General features: G+C 41.6%; 1 protein-coding gene across 4 annotated transcripts in view; it reads left to right on the top strand.

Moving 5' to 3' along the window:
* LOC135491759 (ubiquitin-like modifier-activating enzyme ATG7) overlaps nt 1–18,314 on the top strand; it is a 380,340-nt gene that overhangs the window by 71,286 nt on the left and 290,740 nt on the right. For all 4 annotated transcript variants that reach the window (XR_010447875.1, XM_064777886.1, XM_064777888.1 and 1 more), the window contains exon 4: nt 14,496–14,612. Coding sequence is in view for 3 of the 4 variants with exons in the window: in XM_064777886.1 (XP_064633956.1) it covers nt 14,496–14,612 (117 nt within the window). In the remaining variant the exon portion in view is untranslated. The remainder of the gene's footprint in view (nt 1–14,495; nt 14,613–18,314) is intronic.

Below are 18,314 nucleotides of genomic sequence, written 5' to 3'. Positions count from 1 at the left end.
CAGTCAATTCTAGTATTCAAGTATTTCATTCTGTAATACTTACCTCAAAATTGACTAAATAAAGAAAACCGCTGTTTAAAGTTTTTACTTGCTATCAACATTTCAATGGTGGCATTCTGCTAAGGTTTGTTAAGAGTTTCACTTGACTTAAGCAGGGTGTACACTAGTAAAATATTAGCAAAATTTTACCAACATTTTACCAACATTTTTACAACAATTTTGCAACAAGCCCGATCAAGGCCCTGTGTTCACTAGCAACAAAATTGCAACAAATTAGCAACATTTTTACAACATGTTGGTAAATTGTTGCAAACTTTTTAGTGGGAACAAAGGGAAATAGGTATTTTGGAGGGAAAATGGATGATTCCAAGGAGAGAAGATGTGTTTTGAGTGCTTCTGCAGCAATTTTAGCTGTCATTGTTGAGAGACAGAAGAGGCGGCGAAATAACCAAAGAGAATATGGACCAGGCCCTGGATCAAAATGAGGGTGGATCATGGGGCATACCACTGCCTGTTAAAGGAGTTGCGGCTGACTGACAAGCCATCATACAAAAACTTCCTGCGAATGGATGAAACTTCTAGAAAAGGTTTCATCACCCTACAAAGCAAGACACTCACTTGAGAGTTGCTATACCTGCTTCTTGTTCAAGTCACATGTCCTCAGGTAGATCACATGACGCAAATCCTATTTCTGATTGGCTGAAGAGTTTGCAACATTTTTACAACATGCAACAAAGAATTGCATTGCATTTAATTTGCAACAATTTTACAACATGTTGTAAGACGCGTTTTGCTCTGTACACACTACGCAACATTTTTGCAACATTTGTTGCAACTGGAAATGTAAAAATGTTGCTAATATTTTACTAGTGTACACAGGCCTTTAGGCAATAATAGAGTTGGGAAGAGCATTTTGTTAATGTTACCCTTTTAGTTAGGGAAACTGGTGCCTTCTGCATTAGGTGGACCCCACTTACTCATCTGTCAGACCGGCCTCACACGTCGGCAGTAGAGTTTAAGGTCCAGTCTGCGAGATTTACACATTTCTACCCAGCCAAAAGCGGGTGATTGGGCTAGTCTCTCCATGTGATTCAATTCGCATGGATTCTTGTGTCGCGGTGCTGAAAGGCTCCCTCCACAAGGGCAGACTACATCCGTTGGCACTAAAGTATGGAAGAAAGACAGAAGACGACCAATTTGCGAAAAGGATCATCATCATCATCATCATGGTAGCAGCTGAGGATGAATCATGTTGCTGTGTGTAGAATTGATGGTCCAATATAGGTTAGGTTATCTGTTTGTGCACACATTGCAAGGGTGGAGCTTGCTTGAAGTAGATTGCGCCAGTCTACCGTAATTCACTGTTACACATCCAGAAGCTATCCTTAGGCTTTGAGTCCTTAGTTTAGTAGAGTTTGACGAGTAATGTAATATATACGAACAACGCAGCAACAACTCAGCTGAGCACCAGGCCCTTGGGCCTCTTGTTGATTTGACCTAATCTTCTAGGTCACATGGGTCAAATGGCGTAAATTGGCCGTTTGAGTGTAACCTTGGCACGTTTCTTAACCGCAAAAGCTATGAACTTGAAATTTAGTATACATGACTCCCTACATCATGTAACCTCTGACACCAAATTTCGATCCAATCTGATTTTCCACGTCGACACCAGGAGGCCTAAACTAAATGAAACGGCCAGGGGCCATTGTGCTCACCGTATAGATATTTGGTGCTTTGGAATTCATCCAGGTTAGGAAACGTTGTACATATATAGTACATAGGTCAAACCAAAGTCGGTATGACAAGTGATGTATCGTTGCTTGGAGTAAGTACCATAAGAATATCCTCAAAAACAAGTCACTAATAAACGATATATTGCACTTTTTACCTATTTCAGTTTTGGCCTCCTGTTGGCCAAGTTGAGTACCAGATCAGATCGAAATTCGGTGTCCGAGGTTACATGACGTAGGGAGTCATTGACGTAGGGAGTCATGTGTACCAAATTTCAAGTTCATAGCTTTAGTGGTTAAGAAACGTGCAATTTACGCCATTTGGGTTAAGAAATGTGCAATTTACGCCATTTGACCTCTGTGACCTTGGAAAACAGGTCAAATCAAAAACTCATATGATATGTGATGTATCCTTGCCAGGAGAACCTACCATAAAAATGTTATTGAAAACGAATCACTAATAAGCGAGATATCACACTTTCTAGGTTTTCACTTTTGGCCCCCTGGTGGCCAAGTCGAGAATCAGACCGGACTGAAATTCAGGTTAGAGGCCAGCTGACCTAGCGGGTCATTTGTACAAAGTCTCAAGTTCATAGCCTTGGGGGTTAACAAACGTGCCACAGTTACGCTCAAATGGCCAATTTACGCCATTTGAACTCTGTGACCTTGACAAGTACGTCGAAATCAAAAGCCCGTATCATATGTGATGTATCCTTGCTAAGAGTATCTACCATAAAACTTTCACCAAAAACTAATCAGTAATAAGCGAGATCTGGCACTATTCAAATTTTTGGTTTTGGCCCCCTGGTGGCCAAGTTAAGTAGCAGACCGGACTGAAAATCAGTGTCGCAGGTCATCTGACCTAGGGGGTCATGTGTACCAAGTTTAAAGTTCATAGCTTTAGTGGTTAAGAAACGTGCCATAGTTACACACAAGCGGGGTGTCTGGGGGACCTCCCCCAGAAAATTTTGAATTCTAGAATGGCTTAGACGTGATTTCCCGGCATCTGGAGCGCAGATTTCCTGCCGATGCGTGCGGCAGTTTAGGCTTGAATAATGCCGTTTTTCGGTTGTAAAATATCATCTTTAATCATCTCACTATAAATAAAATACGTAGAGCTTCAAAAATTCGGAGATAACAAAGCTGGTAGCATGTTGATCGGCAACCTCAATCAACTAAGACTGAAGTAAGCTGAAAAAATCGCTTAGCTAGACTTACATTGCACCGCTTACAAGCAGACCCAACGAGAGAAAAGGACTGCGTAGGCCTTTAATATCTATTTGATAATCAGTGACGATTGACCCTGCTCAGCTGATAAGTATCCATGCTCACAAATCGGCAGACCCATGCAAACGAATCAATGAATTCGCGCGCAATTTCCTCCGTCGTCACCAGCATTTAAGACCTATTCCATTCTCAAAACTAGAGCCGCTGATTTCGTTGTGCGTAGCCCCATCCAAGCATCGCGTGTGTCGATGATTGACTTGAAATTAGGACAGCTTATTCGCCGCCGCTCAGTTAAAAAATAAATAATTTAGTGGATGCGGTGCCAGATCAAAGAGATCAAAGAGAAGGCTACTGACTCTCCGCCGCCGAGGTCAGCGGCTTGCATTCACGGCGCACTGTTCGATCTGGTTGTGGAGCGTGGAGCCCGTCGTCAATGACATGTATACTCCCGCTCCTCGAGGTGATTGGTCAGCAGTGTACGATGACCATATTTGTCTCGGGAATTATCGTCAGGGTTCGGTTTTTCCGTGCATGCGCGGTGCGAAATTTAGCACGTTGAGCTGTATTCAAAGTGAAGTGCTGGTAAATTTTGACAATAACCACGTCGCCTGATAGCGATTAACGTGACTGCCGGAGACCTCGAGGACTAGGAGGGAATTATATAGAACAAGTTACGCTGGAGGAAGACAGTGAGTGTGCCATTTCCAAGGTTGCTAATAAGGTTTGCCGCGCAATTATTTCATTGGTCGCCGTGTTCTGTCCGAGGTTTTCTGCGCCATAAATTATTGATTTTCTCTCAGGAGTGGGTTCGCGATGCGCAAGTTTAGGCCGGCGGGAAGGAAATCCGTCTACCCGGACACAACTGCACAGTATAAAGGGTGGCATACAGGTTTTATTCATTTATCAGATGCATCTCCGGGCTTCTAATTTCGTTTTTTTTCTGGGGGAGACAAAATAGTGATGCAGGTTATAAATCGGGGCGGCGTACTTTTTGATTGCGGCGGCAAAATTTGATCGGGGCGGACTTCGTATATTTCAGATTCAATCGGGGCGGGGCGCCCCGATTGAATGGCCCGTGGAGAAGGCTGCTATATACTATACATGTAGCATGTTTCTTAACCCTTTCAGGACGAGTCTCGCAAAATTGCGAGTACCGCAGTACCTCCGTTCTGGACGAGTAGCATGTCGAGGATCTTTTCACTACATCGGTTTTCCAGTCATTTCTAATGCTGATCCGCAATTTTTAACTGCTCAAAGGGGATTCCCGCCCTTTCTATTCATTCAAACTTCATAGCAATTCTTGCAAAGTCGATACTGGCGAAAAAACTTGAAAATATCCAGTCCAGAGCGGAGGGTTAACCAGGATAAATTCCTAACCACCAAGTACCTATACGGTGAGCACAATGGCCCTTGGCCGTTTTAACTTTTTTTCTTCTGTCAGGTGTTCATCTTGGAAATCATATTTTGCCATTTTAAAGCCTTTGGCTGACGCTAGAGTGACTTATTGGTTGGTGTATCTAATAAGTTTCCATTACAAAACATCCAGGTTTTTGATTTGACCTTCTCCTCAAGGTAAGATGGCTCTAGCTCCTAAATTTTACAAATAAGTGGCATGTTTTGTCATTCTTTGGTATAATGCGTGATATAGGCATATCAATATGCTAACAAAATTGAGGTTGAAAGAGACCTATAGGTACTTTCCATGTTTTGTACCCAATGTATTTCAGCTGAGCGCCAGGCCCTTGGGCCTCTTGTTTTATTCAAAAAGTTATACTCTCGCCATTTTGAATCCAGTAAAAATCTCTCCGAACAGTCTCGCATGCTGCCGTTCGCATTACATCTAGTTGCTATGCAGTGGTTACCAGGAGATTTTCTTACAGGAGTGATAGGTCACTCCGCTGGGATATCCCACAGGAGCCATTTTTTTCACTCCAGTAAGCTCTTGCCGCAGGAGCTATTTTTTCGCTCCAGTAAGCTTTTGCCGCATGAGCTATTTTTTCACTCCAGTAAACTCTTGCTGCAGGAGGTATTATGCATGTTGCGGGATGCATTATATCCCTTGGCTATGATTTAAATAAATAATAGCTATCTTCAGTAATTCTCGCCTTTTTAGCTCACCTGTCAGGTGAGCTAATACGATACCGCGGCGTCCAGCTTCCGTCGTCGTCGTCGTCGTCGTCGTCCGTCGTTAACTTTTGACAAAATCGTGGCACGTTTCTTAACTGCTTGACCCAGAAAGTTCAAACTTGGTGTGTGGGTACCCCTAGGCAAGACCTTCCTTCAGAATGAAAATCAGCGCAATTTGACTGCTGGTCTGCCATATAGGGGGTGCTCTTTAAAAACCTATTTTTGTCATTTTTAAGCTTATGGTTAAAGCTAGAGCGATGAAAATTTTATGGTGGGTGTATCTAATAAAGGTACATCACATATCACACAGGTTTTTGATTTGACCTTCATTTCAAGGTCACAGAGGTCAAACTCTAAAATTTCTTTGATCATGGCACGTTTTTTTGCTATTGGTCATAGACTCTCTAAATTTGATATGTAGACACCTATTGGGCATCTCTACATGTTGACACAGATTTAGGTCAGTGTGACCTACTATTCAGGTATAAGTAGGTCAAGGTTAAAAAAGCTCATTTTCTTTATTCCAGCAGATTGAAGTTTGAAATGAAGTTTTAGAGGTCGGCCTGATATAGAAGTTTCGATATTAAATAGATTAATTTCGTTTCATATCACTAGGTGGCGGTATTGTGCAAAAATGTCAGTTGGCACATTGCCAGCAGATTTGAATTTCGCGGTTCGAGGCAATCCGTCGGGGTATCCCAGATGCGCAGTGTTGTACTGCGCCACTAGATCTGCATACTACAAGTATGGAAGACAGCCATTTTATGAATTTGAAGGAGACGAAGAAGGAATTAAATCACCTTGAATCAATGCTAAAACTTAATCATCCGCTCTTCGGATGAGGTCGTATGTGTTGATTACATTCTTGTGATTGGTTTGAGATTATTAGTTTGTCCTCATTGCCGGTTGTTTTAGAAAATTTTGACTGTGATTGGAAGGTAAAATGAGAAACTTGTCACACTGTTCTTCGGCTTGGAATGGGGATAGTCAATGCAGAGCCAGTTGGTACAAGCTGCCTTGCGAATCGGGGTGGCGTAATAATACTGTGAAAGAACAATAAAATGATGAATTGTAGCAGTGTGTGTCAGAAATTATGTGATTTCCATTGCATTTGACGATCCCAAAGTTTCGAGAGTATGGCTAAATGGCGTTTTGGCTTTTGGTTTCGGCTGCCGTCATTGGAGATTAGCGTCAAGTTGGAACCTTTCGTTACAATGTGGGCTTTTAAACACAAGTTAATGGTTTATAATCACCCAGACGCTACTCATTAGGTAAACCTCTACTAAAAACACTTGCTTTAATTTTTGTAAACATGTCACGAGTGCTTAAAAAGAACCATTTTTGTGATCGTTTTTCGTCGCTGTAGAAATGTACACAGTCAGAGTCAGTCAGTGTGTCAACACAACAACGATGTTAATTAGTATACACATGAATCCATGATACACGGAGACACGAATGTAAACATTTGCCTGTTGGGGCGGAAGGAGTTCACGTTACCGATCACTGCCCCAAGAAAGGTCATCTGAGCTGGTTGACTAAAGTAGGTGATGATAATGATGAAAGTGCACAGCTGTCATCAGTGCTTTTATAGTTAGGCCTATAGTCGGATTCATAAGTAAATGTCACTGACTGCCCTTTTGGGTCGCTGTGCAAAAACTATTGGGCCGATTTCTTCAAAGTTTGGTTTTTCTTGAATCTAATTTCGGGACCCAACACAATTTCCAGGTTAGAGATTTGCAAATTATAAAGAAAAAAATTGTCAACTTTGGAGCCCTTTGGCCATTTTGGGGAAATCTGGAGGGCCCGATTTTTTGGATGGATAGTTCTAAATGAAACTTGGCAGCTTTAAAGATACACACGAAAAAAAATTAACCTGAACATTTCAGCAAAATGCATCCAGAAATAAGCAGTACAGAGGAGAAAATGGCAAAATCAATACACTACGTCAATGTACACCAATACATACAAAAAAATTATTTCGTAACCATGGTTACTGAAATATGAAAATCCTCTTGGGTCCCGAAATTAGATTCAAGAAAAAACAAACTTTGAAGAAATCGGCCCAGTAGTTTTTGTGCAGCGGCCCAAAAGGGCAGTGACATTTACTTATGAATCCGACTATAGGGCTGTCTTGTAACTATGTTATTGTCTCAAAAATGAATACAAACTGCTTCCTGGTTACTCAGTACATCATATTCTATACTGTGCATTCCTTGCTTCAATTGTTTTCAACATTTCTCTCTAATCGCAAGCCGAGGATAAATACTCCTTTCAAGATAGCGTAATCACACGCAATTCCACAGGTACATCCCATTCATTTGAAATTTCGGCCAATGACAGCAGGTTTTACAAAATGTAAATGCGCTGTTTATTTTCAATAGTCACTGAATAGCTAAGACACATGTAAATCCGTCTTAATTGGCCAGAAAACATCTCTCAGCTTCTCCCACAAATAACGATTCACTTATTCCAACGTCGGTAACATGTGCACGTGGAAAACAATACGACTAACTCCACTTTTTGGCTCACCGTAGGGGAGTCTATACAATACCGCAGTGTCCGTCGTCCGTCGTCGTCCGTCGTCGTCGTCGTTGTCGTCGTCGTCGTCGTCGTCGTCGTCGTCGTCGTCGTCGTCGTCGTCGTCGTCGTCGTCGTCGTCGTCGTCGTCGTCGTCGTCGTCGTCCGTCGTATCCTAGTTCAAAAACAGTGGCACGTTTCTTAACCGCTAGGCCTATGAACTTAAAACTTTGTACACATGACCCCCTAGGTCAGATGACCCGTGACACTAAATTTCTCTCCGATCTGATTCTCTACTTGGCCACCAGGGGGCCAAATGTGGATATCTAAAAAGTGTGATATCTCGCTTATTAGTGACTTGTTTTCGATGAAACTTTTGTTGTAGGTACTCATAGCAAATATACATCTTATATCATACGGGTTTTTAATTTTTAAGTTTTTAATTAGGTCACAGAGGTCATATGGCGTAAATTGGCCGTTAGAGTGTAAACTATGGCACGTTTCTTAACCACTAAAGCTATGAACTTGAAACTTGGTACATATAACCCCCTATATCACATAGCCTCTGGTGCTGAATTTCAGTTTGATCTGATTCTCAACTTTGCCACCAGGGGGCCAAATGTGGATATCTAAAAAGTGTGATATCTCGCTTATAAGTGACTTGTTTTCGATAAAATTTTTATGGTAGGTACCCTTAGGAAGAATACATCACATATCTTACGGGTTTTCAATTTGACCTACTTTTCAAGGTCACAGAGGTCATATGGCGTAAATTGGCCGTTAGAGTGTAAACTATGGCACGTTTCTTAACCACTAAAGCTATGAACTTGAAACTTGGTGCATATAACCCCCTATATCACATAGCCTCTGGTGCTGAATTTCAGTTTGATCTGATACTCAACTTTGCCACCAGGGGGCCAAAAGTGGAAATCTAAAAAGTGTGATATCTCGCTTATAAGTGACTTGTTTTCGATAAAATTTTTATGGTAGGTACCCTTAGGAAAAATACATCACATATCTTACGGGTTTTCAATTTGACCTACTTTTCAAGGTCACAGAGGTCATATGGCGTAAATTGGCCGTTAGAGTGTAAACTATGGCACGTTTCTTAACCAGTAAAGCTATGAACTTGAAACTTGGTGCATATAACCCCCTACATCAGATAACCTCTGATGCCAAATTTTGGCTCGATCTGATTCTTTATTCGGCCACCAGGGGGCCATAATGGAAAAAGTAAGAAGTGCAATATCTTGCTTATTTTTAGTGATTCGTTTTCAATAACATTTTTATGGTAGGTTCTCCTAGCAAGGATACATCACATATCATATGAGTTTTTGATCTGACCTGCTTTTCAAGGTCACAGAGGTCAAATGGCGTAAATTTGTCGTTTGATTGTAACTATGGCACGTTTCTTAACCACTAAAGCTTTGAACTTGAAATTTGATACACATGACTCCCTACGTCATGTAGCCTCGGACACCGAATTTCGATCTGATCTGGTACTCAACTCGGCCACCAGGAGGCCAAAACTAAAATAGGTAAAAAGTGCAATATCTCGTTTATTATTGACTTGTTTTTGATGATATTCTTATGGTACTTACTCCAAGCAACGATACATCACATGTCATACTGACTTTGGTTTGACCTATATACTATACATGTACAATGTTTCTTAATCTGGATGAATTACAAAGCACCAAATATCTATACGGTGAGCACAATGGCCCCTGGCCGTTTCATTCAAGACAAACCACACCATCCCACAACTATTGCATGATTAACCCCTAACAATGACAAGTTCTTCCTCATACTCTCCCTTTCATATCGACAAGTGAGCACAATGGCCCTGGCCATTTCATTTGTATTCTTGATCTTTCCCAACCAAAGGGTCATGTACTGAGACAGGGGGACAAAAATTGGCGGCCAAATATATCAATGAGAGCCTACAATAGGGTAATGGTGGTTCCTCTCTGACAGTGACAGTCTGTGTGGCATAACCATACTCCATGGCATGCTGCTTATAATCTGGAACAGGAATGAAGGAGACAAGAGAAAATCGATTTGCATCAAAAACTATGTTTATTTTAAACTAAAATTCTAAAATACCTTGGTACCGTAAAGTCAACTTTTAAATGGAAAATGAATAAGCCTCGTTCTAAGAGCGGAGTGTTTTGGACACGCAACCAAGATGCTCTACCAAAGTTCCCTCGGGTTGCACTAAAATGTGGAAACCATGCACACGTCACGTCAATGGAATTTCGGCTCACTTCAGAAGTTTGAGGCGCTCAAAACACTGCTTCAAACACAAACAGTCAAGGAAGCATCAACCACCCTAAGTTTTTTAATGAGCACTACACATATTTGCCGAGAAAAACGCTCCAAGTAGCCCATTTGCGCGGATTTTAGCATCACTTGAGCGAGCCGATGCGGACTTCCTATGCGCGCTGTACAAAATGTACATGTCTCATTTTCTGTAACGTTGCCGTAATATAATGTAAACAATGGCGCTACCGGCGCTGCGGCCGGGCGGCGATGGATGGAATTTGCAAAATTCGCACATATTCAAGTTATTTTCGTGGCCTATCTTTTTAAGTTTGAAGTATTTTAGAATAGAAATTGAACCCTCGGCTTCGGACCTTGGTTGAGTTACCAAGACACTCTCGGGTGGAGCTAAAATTTCGTCCAAGCCCGAGCCGACAGGAACATAAGAAATGGTTGGCAGTGTGGCAGGACAGGAACATAAGAAATGGTTGGTGATGCCATGTTGATCACAGACAAATGAATACAATCAAAAAAGAATTGCCTCGGCACACTACACACCTAACCAGAACAGAGTATATCTAGTATAAAGTATCTTAAACCATTGTCCTTGCTCTTGACTAGTTAAAAGAATGCAATCAAAAAAGAATTACCTCGACACACACTGCCTAACCAGAAATCTAGTATAAAGTATCTTAAACCATTGTCCTTGCTCTTGACCAGTGAAAATATATCTAACCATCGCCTACCTTATACAGATGGCATCTGATCATGCACTGCAGTCAGTACTATTTGGTTAAGTCATGTTGAAAAGAAGCTGGAACTTACCTAGACCTATTTGATATAGGCATTACTGAGCAGAAGTAGTACCAGTAGGGTCAGCCTCAGTGTGTGTATGGTCTGCATCAATAATGGGGTCCTCAACATGATCAGGGTGTGAATGTTCTGCATCAAGAATGCAGGAGAAGTCCTCAACATCTGGGAGATCTCCAAGATCCAAATCCTCTTCTTCGTCTGTGAGTAAGAGACAGTCATCTGAAGAAAGCACAGATTCTGCATCTGAATCGTCATCTGAAGAATCACTGCTGCTATCATCGTCATCCAATGCGACATCTTCATCATGTTGTCCACAGGCCCATTGAGTTCCTGTTGCTAAGGTGCTTTCAAGTCTAAGGACTCTCCTTTTCTGCATGTAGTCATCCAGAGCATTGTCAAGAATTTCATCTTTGTCTTGAGGAGTCCAGTTTTTATCATTCAACTTGATAAACAACAAGTTCTCAACTGTAGCATGGCTGGTAGTCAAGCGCCTGTCATTCAGCAATGAGGTTAGGTGGCTGAAGCCACTCTCAACCACCCCAGTTGTTGCTGCAATGCTGAATGCAAGTTCCACAAGAAGACATATATTTGGAAATGACTTCCTTCTGTACTGGAGTATTTTCTTCCAGAGCTCCCTAGCAGAAGATACTGATGCATAGTAATTTCTTACCAATATGCGCAAGTCTTTCCACTCCCGAGTAATCCTGGTCCTATCAAAACCTTCAGCTAAGTGGCACTTGAAAGTGGTCAGCCATTGCCTCAATCTTTGATACATCACCTTCTGGACTTGCAGCCCAATTGGTTGGATCAACCCAACACATGTTTGGAAAGACATCCCCCTAAAATGACTTAAAGCGAGAATTCAGACATTCACTCACCTCATTCAACTGCCTCTTCAATGTGACATCACTCACCTCACCAGCCTGCTGAACAAACTTCATATCATCTAATGGACACTGGTATACGACCTATTCTCTTCTTTTTTCCTATTGTCACCATTGTTAACAAGGTCACACTTCAATGTTGTGCCATCAACTAGTGAGAAATCAACACTGGATGACCTGATGTGTCCATCCTCAGATAACTGAGTATCTCCTGGATCCCCTGAGAGATCATTAACTTGGCCTACCGTCATTTCTACCAGTGGCCAAACATCAAAGATAAGCAAGTGATTTTGCTCAAGTTTCAGAGACAGTTCTCCCAGAATGTCTAAGACGTGCTAAGAGTAATTGCAATAGGCCAAGAATCTTAAATCATGAAGGCGTTTCACAATGCCCCTAACTTTAGCATTGAGCTGTTTCATTTGCCCCTCCTCATGATTTGCCTGCATGTTCTCAAGGGTGATAGCAAGGGGGATCCAATTCTTGAGAAGATGATCTAGACCACGTCTTGTGTGGCTGATGAATCTTGTACCGTGTATCTTTGGAGAAACATACACCTGGACGCCTAGGGCCTTTGCAGTTACCTTTAGGCAATGTTTAATCTTCCCAGACCTTTTGAAGAGGTAAAACAACATGACCATGAAGTCAAACATGTCTTTGAAAGGCTTCTGTTGCTTCAGGGAATCACCCAAGGCAAGCTCGGTCCTATGAAGAGCACAATGGATTGTCACCAACCAGCCTCTTTCTGCCTTCATCTGTGTCAGGACACCGTTGATGCGGCCAAAGTTGACACTTGCTCCATCAGCAGTAGCTCCAACCAAGTGACTGTTGTACCTAGAAGTAAGAAATAAATGATAAATTGTCATATTGTTTAAAAAAAAACTAAGTCAGAATATGAACAAAGTCACCTACTTGCTATTCGCTAATGCCTCATCTCACAACTCCACACTTTCATGAATTAATTCTCTACATGAGTCGAGAAATAGAGTAAATACCTTTCTTCTGTTCACTTTAATTTCGTAATGAAGGTTTCGTCAATGGCTTTCTTCACATTGTCCGCCGATGCATTGCCCAAGTCATCGATATTGGCTAGAGCTGCAGCGTAATAGACCGAGGTACCATTCCTGACACAACGTATATAAACAAGTTCCTTTTCACTCCCAGTTTTTTTGGGCTGGCTTCCATCTCCTAGTGTTGAGAAATATGCACAGGTTGACACGATCTTCGACAGCTTCTGACAAATGCTCTGGCCAATGTAGTGGACAAACTCTCTTGCTTTCTGAGAACTCTGTACTCCTTTAATCAGTTTTACCCCATTCACTTACTGGATTTTGACAGCAGTGGTGAAAGCTGAAAGAGAAAAATACCAAGTGTTACGCATGCTAGAGTACTGTAGCTAGGCCTACTGACTGACTAGTGACAAATGACAGACTACAACTTGGTTGACTAAAACTTAACAGAAGAAAATAGAATGATGATTTACCAAAGCAATGATCTTGTCAATACTAAGAAAGATACTAAGATCACTGCATCGTTTTCAAGTCCCAGGAAATCGCCAAACATTCTACTTTTTTTACCTTTCATAGGGGCACTATCTGCCGCAAGCATGTAAGCTGTTATGAACAGCTTTCTGTACGCCTCTCTTGCCTGGTGCCGCATTAGGTCATCGATTCTTGGTTGTTTTGGAAGTGTTGCCCCATCTGCTTGCTTTGAAGCATTACCAGTACCAGTAATCCGACTAGCAGCTGTCGTCCCGTCATGCTCATGATGTTGTTCTGCAGTGAGTTCTCTCTCATGCCTTACCGCGATGTCGTGGGCCTTTGAGTGAAAATGCTTCACAACAGCATCTTTTGTTATGTTTGTTGTGCCTGAAAATTAAAAAACAAAAATAATTTATGACTGAAAAACTGCACTGGCACTGCTGTCTGCAGCATCGGGGGGGGGGGGGGGGGGGGGGGGTGCCAATGGTAGCCTATAGATTATAACTAACACACTCAAATCACTGACTTTCGATCTTTTCAAATTTAGAAGTTGTGTACATGAAGTACTAGGCCTACGCAATGCAATGTAATGCAATGCAATGCCTAGCTATGCAATGCATTTCATCAAACATTACCATTTGATTTGGCCTATAAGCATACCTTGGATATATGACCGCTTCAATTCAGTCAGCACCTTCCCTCTCACAATATTGCTAGATTCTATTATTCTTATATGGCGTGAGCAAAGTCGGCAGTGTATAAGTGTGAGGTTTTCGGGATCGTTTGGTGAGGTTTTATAGCCAAAATTGCCATTGTCGATAGGCCACGAAAGAAATGTTTTGAGCTTCATGTTGATTGATATTGCCATGCAGTCTTGCACAGGAAAACGATTTCACCTTCGCGGTCTCTGAGGGAAAGCACAACACAGATCACTAACCTGCAAGGCATTGAGCGAGAATGTAAACAATAGCTATCCAAGCTAAAGATGTACACCCGTCGCTCATTGGCTTACGGAAATTAACGATCTGTAAGGAAGCCAATCAAATCGACTTTAACAGAAACGCCTTCGGGAAATTCCTTCGCTTTTCACACAATGTCGGTCGCGCTACTGAATGGTTTTACGGGCGGTTTTAAATCGCGCCCCTTGGTAGAACATCACGGGCGTGTGGCGGGCTTGGCGCGATATGCCGCTGAATGGTTTTGCAGGCGTTATTAATCACGCCCCTTGGTAGAACATTCCGGGCGTGCGGCGGGCTTGGTGCAATCGCACCCGTCTCATCGTAACCACTGGCTATGAATGGAAACCTTTGAAAATATCTGGTTTCATACACATGTAAAAATAGACCGGGTTGTGCTGATGATGATAAAGTGAATACTAAAATGAATAAGTTTGTTAAAATAGTGTTATTTGTCTAACGAAATGAGTATTGTTAATTCTCTTGGTTTGTTTTTTCCAGGACTTGAAGAAGTACCATTACTTTTATTGGTTTGCATTCCCAGCATTGACCATTCCAGATGCTGTCAAAGTTACAGCACAGTCGGTTTCATTGGAGGAGAGATTCAACCAGAAAAAGGTAGGGCTTAGAAAGTTTAGAATGGTGATGCTTTTTAATTGCACAAGATGTGGTGACTGAAAGTTACGGATGCAGTGACACATGTAGATAATGTTTAATGACATCTGAATATTACAGAATCGACATATTTTATTTGCAAATATAAAGAAATTTGAAATTTGATCAAAATAAGTTTTACTGTTGGCGCAAAGAGGACTTGTCACCTGATCAAGAATCTCACATAATGTACTGCTGGATCGCGTAATCTGTTCAGTGCACTGGCGTATTGTTACCATATTTGTTACCATATCTTGTTCACAGAAAGTGATATTGTGAACCTCGCTTCCCAGCGATCTGCATTGCATGTAACAATCTCAGAATTGCCTTGTGACCCCATTATTTTCAGAACAAGTTAAAGTAGACTTGTTAGCCCACCTGGGGGCGTACCGACTAACCGGCAGTGAATGTCAATCCTAAAGTCTCCTCAATTCACCGCCGACACAATAGGGCAGGAAATCTGTCAGACGTACACGCATAAACGGGTGGCCATTGAAATTGCTTGACACGAAGTAATTGAATGACGTCCTGAATTGATGGTATGAATGAATGGGATAGATATTGACAGTGCCAACCTCAGGATCAGGTTACACTTCTTCTATACAACATGCACAGTGCATTTGGTCAGGTCAGCATCCCTGGAACCATTACACATTGAACACCTGGTATTCCGTTATGATGGCTTTAGTGCATGGACATGTGGGAAAGGATGGGGATGCACGGATACTACCGATAAAGTATGAAAATATGGGAACAGGTGGCACTGTGTACAGTTCCTTAAAATATAGATACTTTTAAATAGACCTCCAAATTCGTTTCGTCTCATTTGTTTTGCATGGTATAGGCTCATCAGTGGGGTTACGATGTGAAATGTACGATTGTTTTTGTTCAAGTGACAGGTCTGACATCACTGGCTACTGTGCTTGTTATGGCGACATTACGTTGGTTGTGACGCATTGCTACACTGTTGATAACTCCGGCGTCACGAAGCTGGTCTCGGGTGTTTTTGGAAGCATTCGTGATGTATTTTTATGGAACAGGAAACACACATGAATATGGCTGATAGAAGAAGTGATATTAACTCACATGACAATGAATGTCCGTTCCTATTGATCAGTATAAAATCCTGACTTGGTTGTGGCATTAAAATCCATGAGACACAGGATCATTGATATGGGAATAGGCGGCACTGTGTACAGTTCCTTAAAACGTAGATACTTTTAAATAGACCTCCAGACGCGTTTCCCCTGATTTGTTTTGCATCGCATAGGCTTTATACTACCGATAAAGTAACAGCCCTTCTAACGGTTGATCAGGGGGGAGTTTATTGGTGATGAAGGATGGATATACGAACAACGACAGTAGATTAACATGACCTGGGGGGGGGGGGGCGCCTACACGATACGGAGCATGTTTTGTAACCGCTGGGGTTAGATGGCTGTAACTTGGCATGATGGTAGCTTTCGGCAATATGCCCAGAAATATTTTTGCTTTTGCGATTCGACCTACTTTTTGGTCTCCTGAGGCCATCTTGAAAATCTGTTTTTGGCCATTTTGAAGCTATGGTTGTAGCGATCAACTATTTTTTTATGGTGGATGTGTCTTATTAATAATGCTACATCACATATCGCCCAGATTTTTTTCGAGGTCACAGAGGTCAAACTCTAATATTTTACCGATTGTGGCGCGTTCCTTCCTTATTTGAACAGACTCTTTAAATTTGATAAGTAGTTATTTATCAGGCATCTGTACATGTTGACAAAAATCTTGGTCAGTGTAACCTTTTTGGCTCGCTGTAGGCGAGTCTATACAATACCGCAGTGTCCGTCGTCGTCCGTATCCTGCTTAAAAAACGGTGGCATGTTTCTTAACAGATAGGACTATGAACTTGAAACTCTGTACACAAGAACCCCCAAGGTCAGATGTTCTCTGACACTGAATTTTGGTCCAATCTGATTCTTGACTTGGTGACCAGGGGACCAAAAGTAAAAACCTAAAAGTGAGATATCTCTTATAAGTGTCTCGTTTTCGATAAAGTTTTTATGGCAGATTCTCCTAGCAAGGATACATCAAATATCATACAGGTTTTTGATTCAACCTAATTTACAAGGTTAACGAGTGGTGGCAACAAGGTGTTTCCTTCCACACGGTTGAGCTTGTACGGGTCCGTACTGAGACAGACAACAAGTTGGGCACTTGATTATTGACTGGCTAATTCAATTGATTTATTTTCTTTATGTAATGAGGATTACATAATAACGTAACATACATGTAGTTGAGGTTACGCTGGTCGTGTTGAGTTGCAGATACCAATCGTCGTTCCAGGTTCAATATGTCTGAAACATTCCTGTATGTTCCATTGCCGACGCCGAGGTCAAATGGCGTAAATAGGCCGTTTGTGAGTGTAACTATGGCACCTTTTCTAACCGCTAAAGCAATGAACTTGAAATGCTAAAGCTATGAACTTGAAATTTGGTACACTTGACTCCCTAAGTCATATAAACTCTTACACCGAACTTCCATCCGATCTGATTCTCGACTTGGCCACCAGGGGGCCAAAACCAAATAAGTAAGAAGTGCAATATCTCGCTTATTAGTGACTTTTTTTGGCCGTTTGTGTGTGACGTTTCTTAACCGCTGAAGCTAACAACTTGAAACTTGGTACACATGACCCACTTGGTACACATGGCCATATGGACACCAGTTGGTATCACTATGGGTACCCTAGTTTGAAATAAATGGACTTAGATTCTGAAGTTTGGTTAACAAGTTATGACTATCCTGAGTGTTTGATTTGTTTGCAATGGACTTCTTGATAGCAAAAATACTGCCATTGGAATTGACAGTACCAGAGTTTTTTTATGATTCAATGTGTTTTCAGGCCTATTTAGCTTGAAAGGTGATACTTCGAAATTTCTTTTAAAAATGTGCGGTCAGTGGAAACATCGAATTTCCACATTTTCTAAAATTTCACTACTTTTGACATAGTTTTTCCCCTATAAGCCTCAAAGATATGGAAAAAAGGGTGGTTTATTAGCTCACCTCTGGGGAGCTTATACGATACCGTGGTGTTCATAGTCTGTTATCGTCTGTCCGTGGTCCGTTAGCGGAGCACGCTTGTCACCACTAGGGCTAGATAGCTAAATCTTGGTGTGATGGTAGCTTTAGGCAATATGCACAGACCTATTTTTCTTTTTCGCAATATGACCTACTTTCTGGCCTCCTGGGTGCCATCTTGGAAATTATTTTTTTGCCTTTTTGAACCTAATGGTCGTACGTAGAGTGACGAAATTTTTATGGTGGGTGTATCTAATAAGGTTAAATGACATATCACCCAGGTTTTTGATTTGACCTACTTTTCAAGGGCACAGAGGTCAAAGTTAACTAAATCACCGATAGTTGGCATGTTTCATATCTATTCGAGCTAGAATGTTCTAAACTTGTAAGGACATGTATCTAGGGACCCTCTATGCTACCCCAAAAATATGTCTCGTTCAGACTTCAAATTTGGAAATCTTGAAAATTAAACAAAGGCGGATTGCAACCAAACTTCCTGTGATTGTATATCTATGTACTCTCTTCAACATCCGTGATTTTCAGTCATATCCATTTACCAATATGGCCAGGCGCCAGGCGGTCGTCTTGAAAATTAAACAAAGTCCTATA

This window comes from Lineus longissimus, chromosome 7 (assembly GCF_910592395.1).
Source record: "Lineus longissimus chromosome 7, tnLinLong1.2, whole genome shotgun sequence".
Lineage (NCBI taxonomy): Eukaryota > Metazoa > Nemertea > Pilidiophora > Heteronemertea > Lineidae > Lineus > Lineus longissimus.
This window is presented reverse-complemented; position numbering and strand designations above follow the sequence as displayed.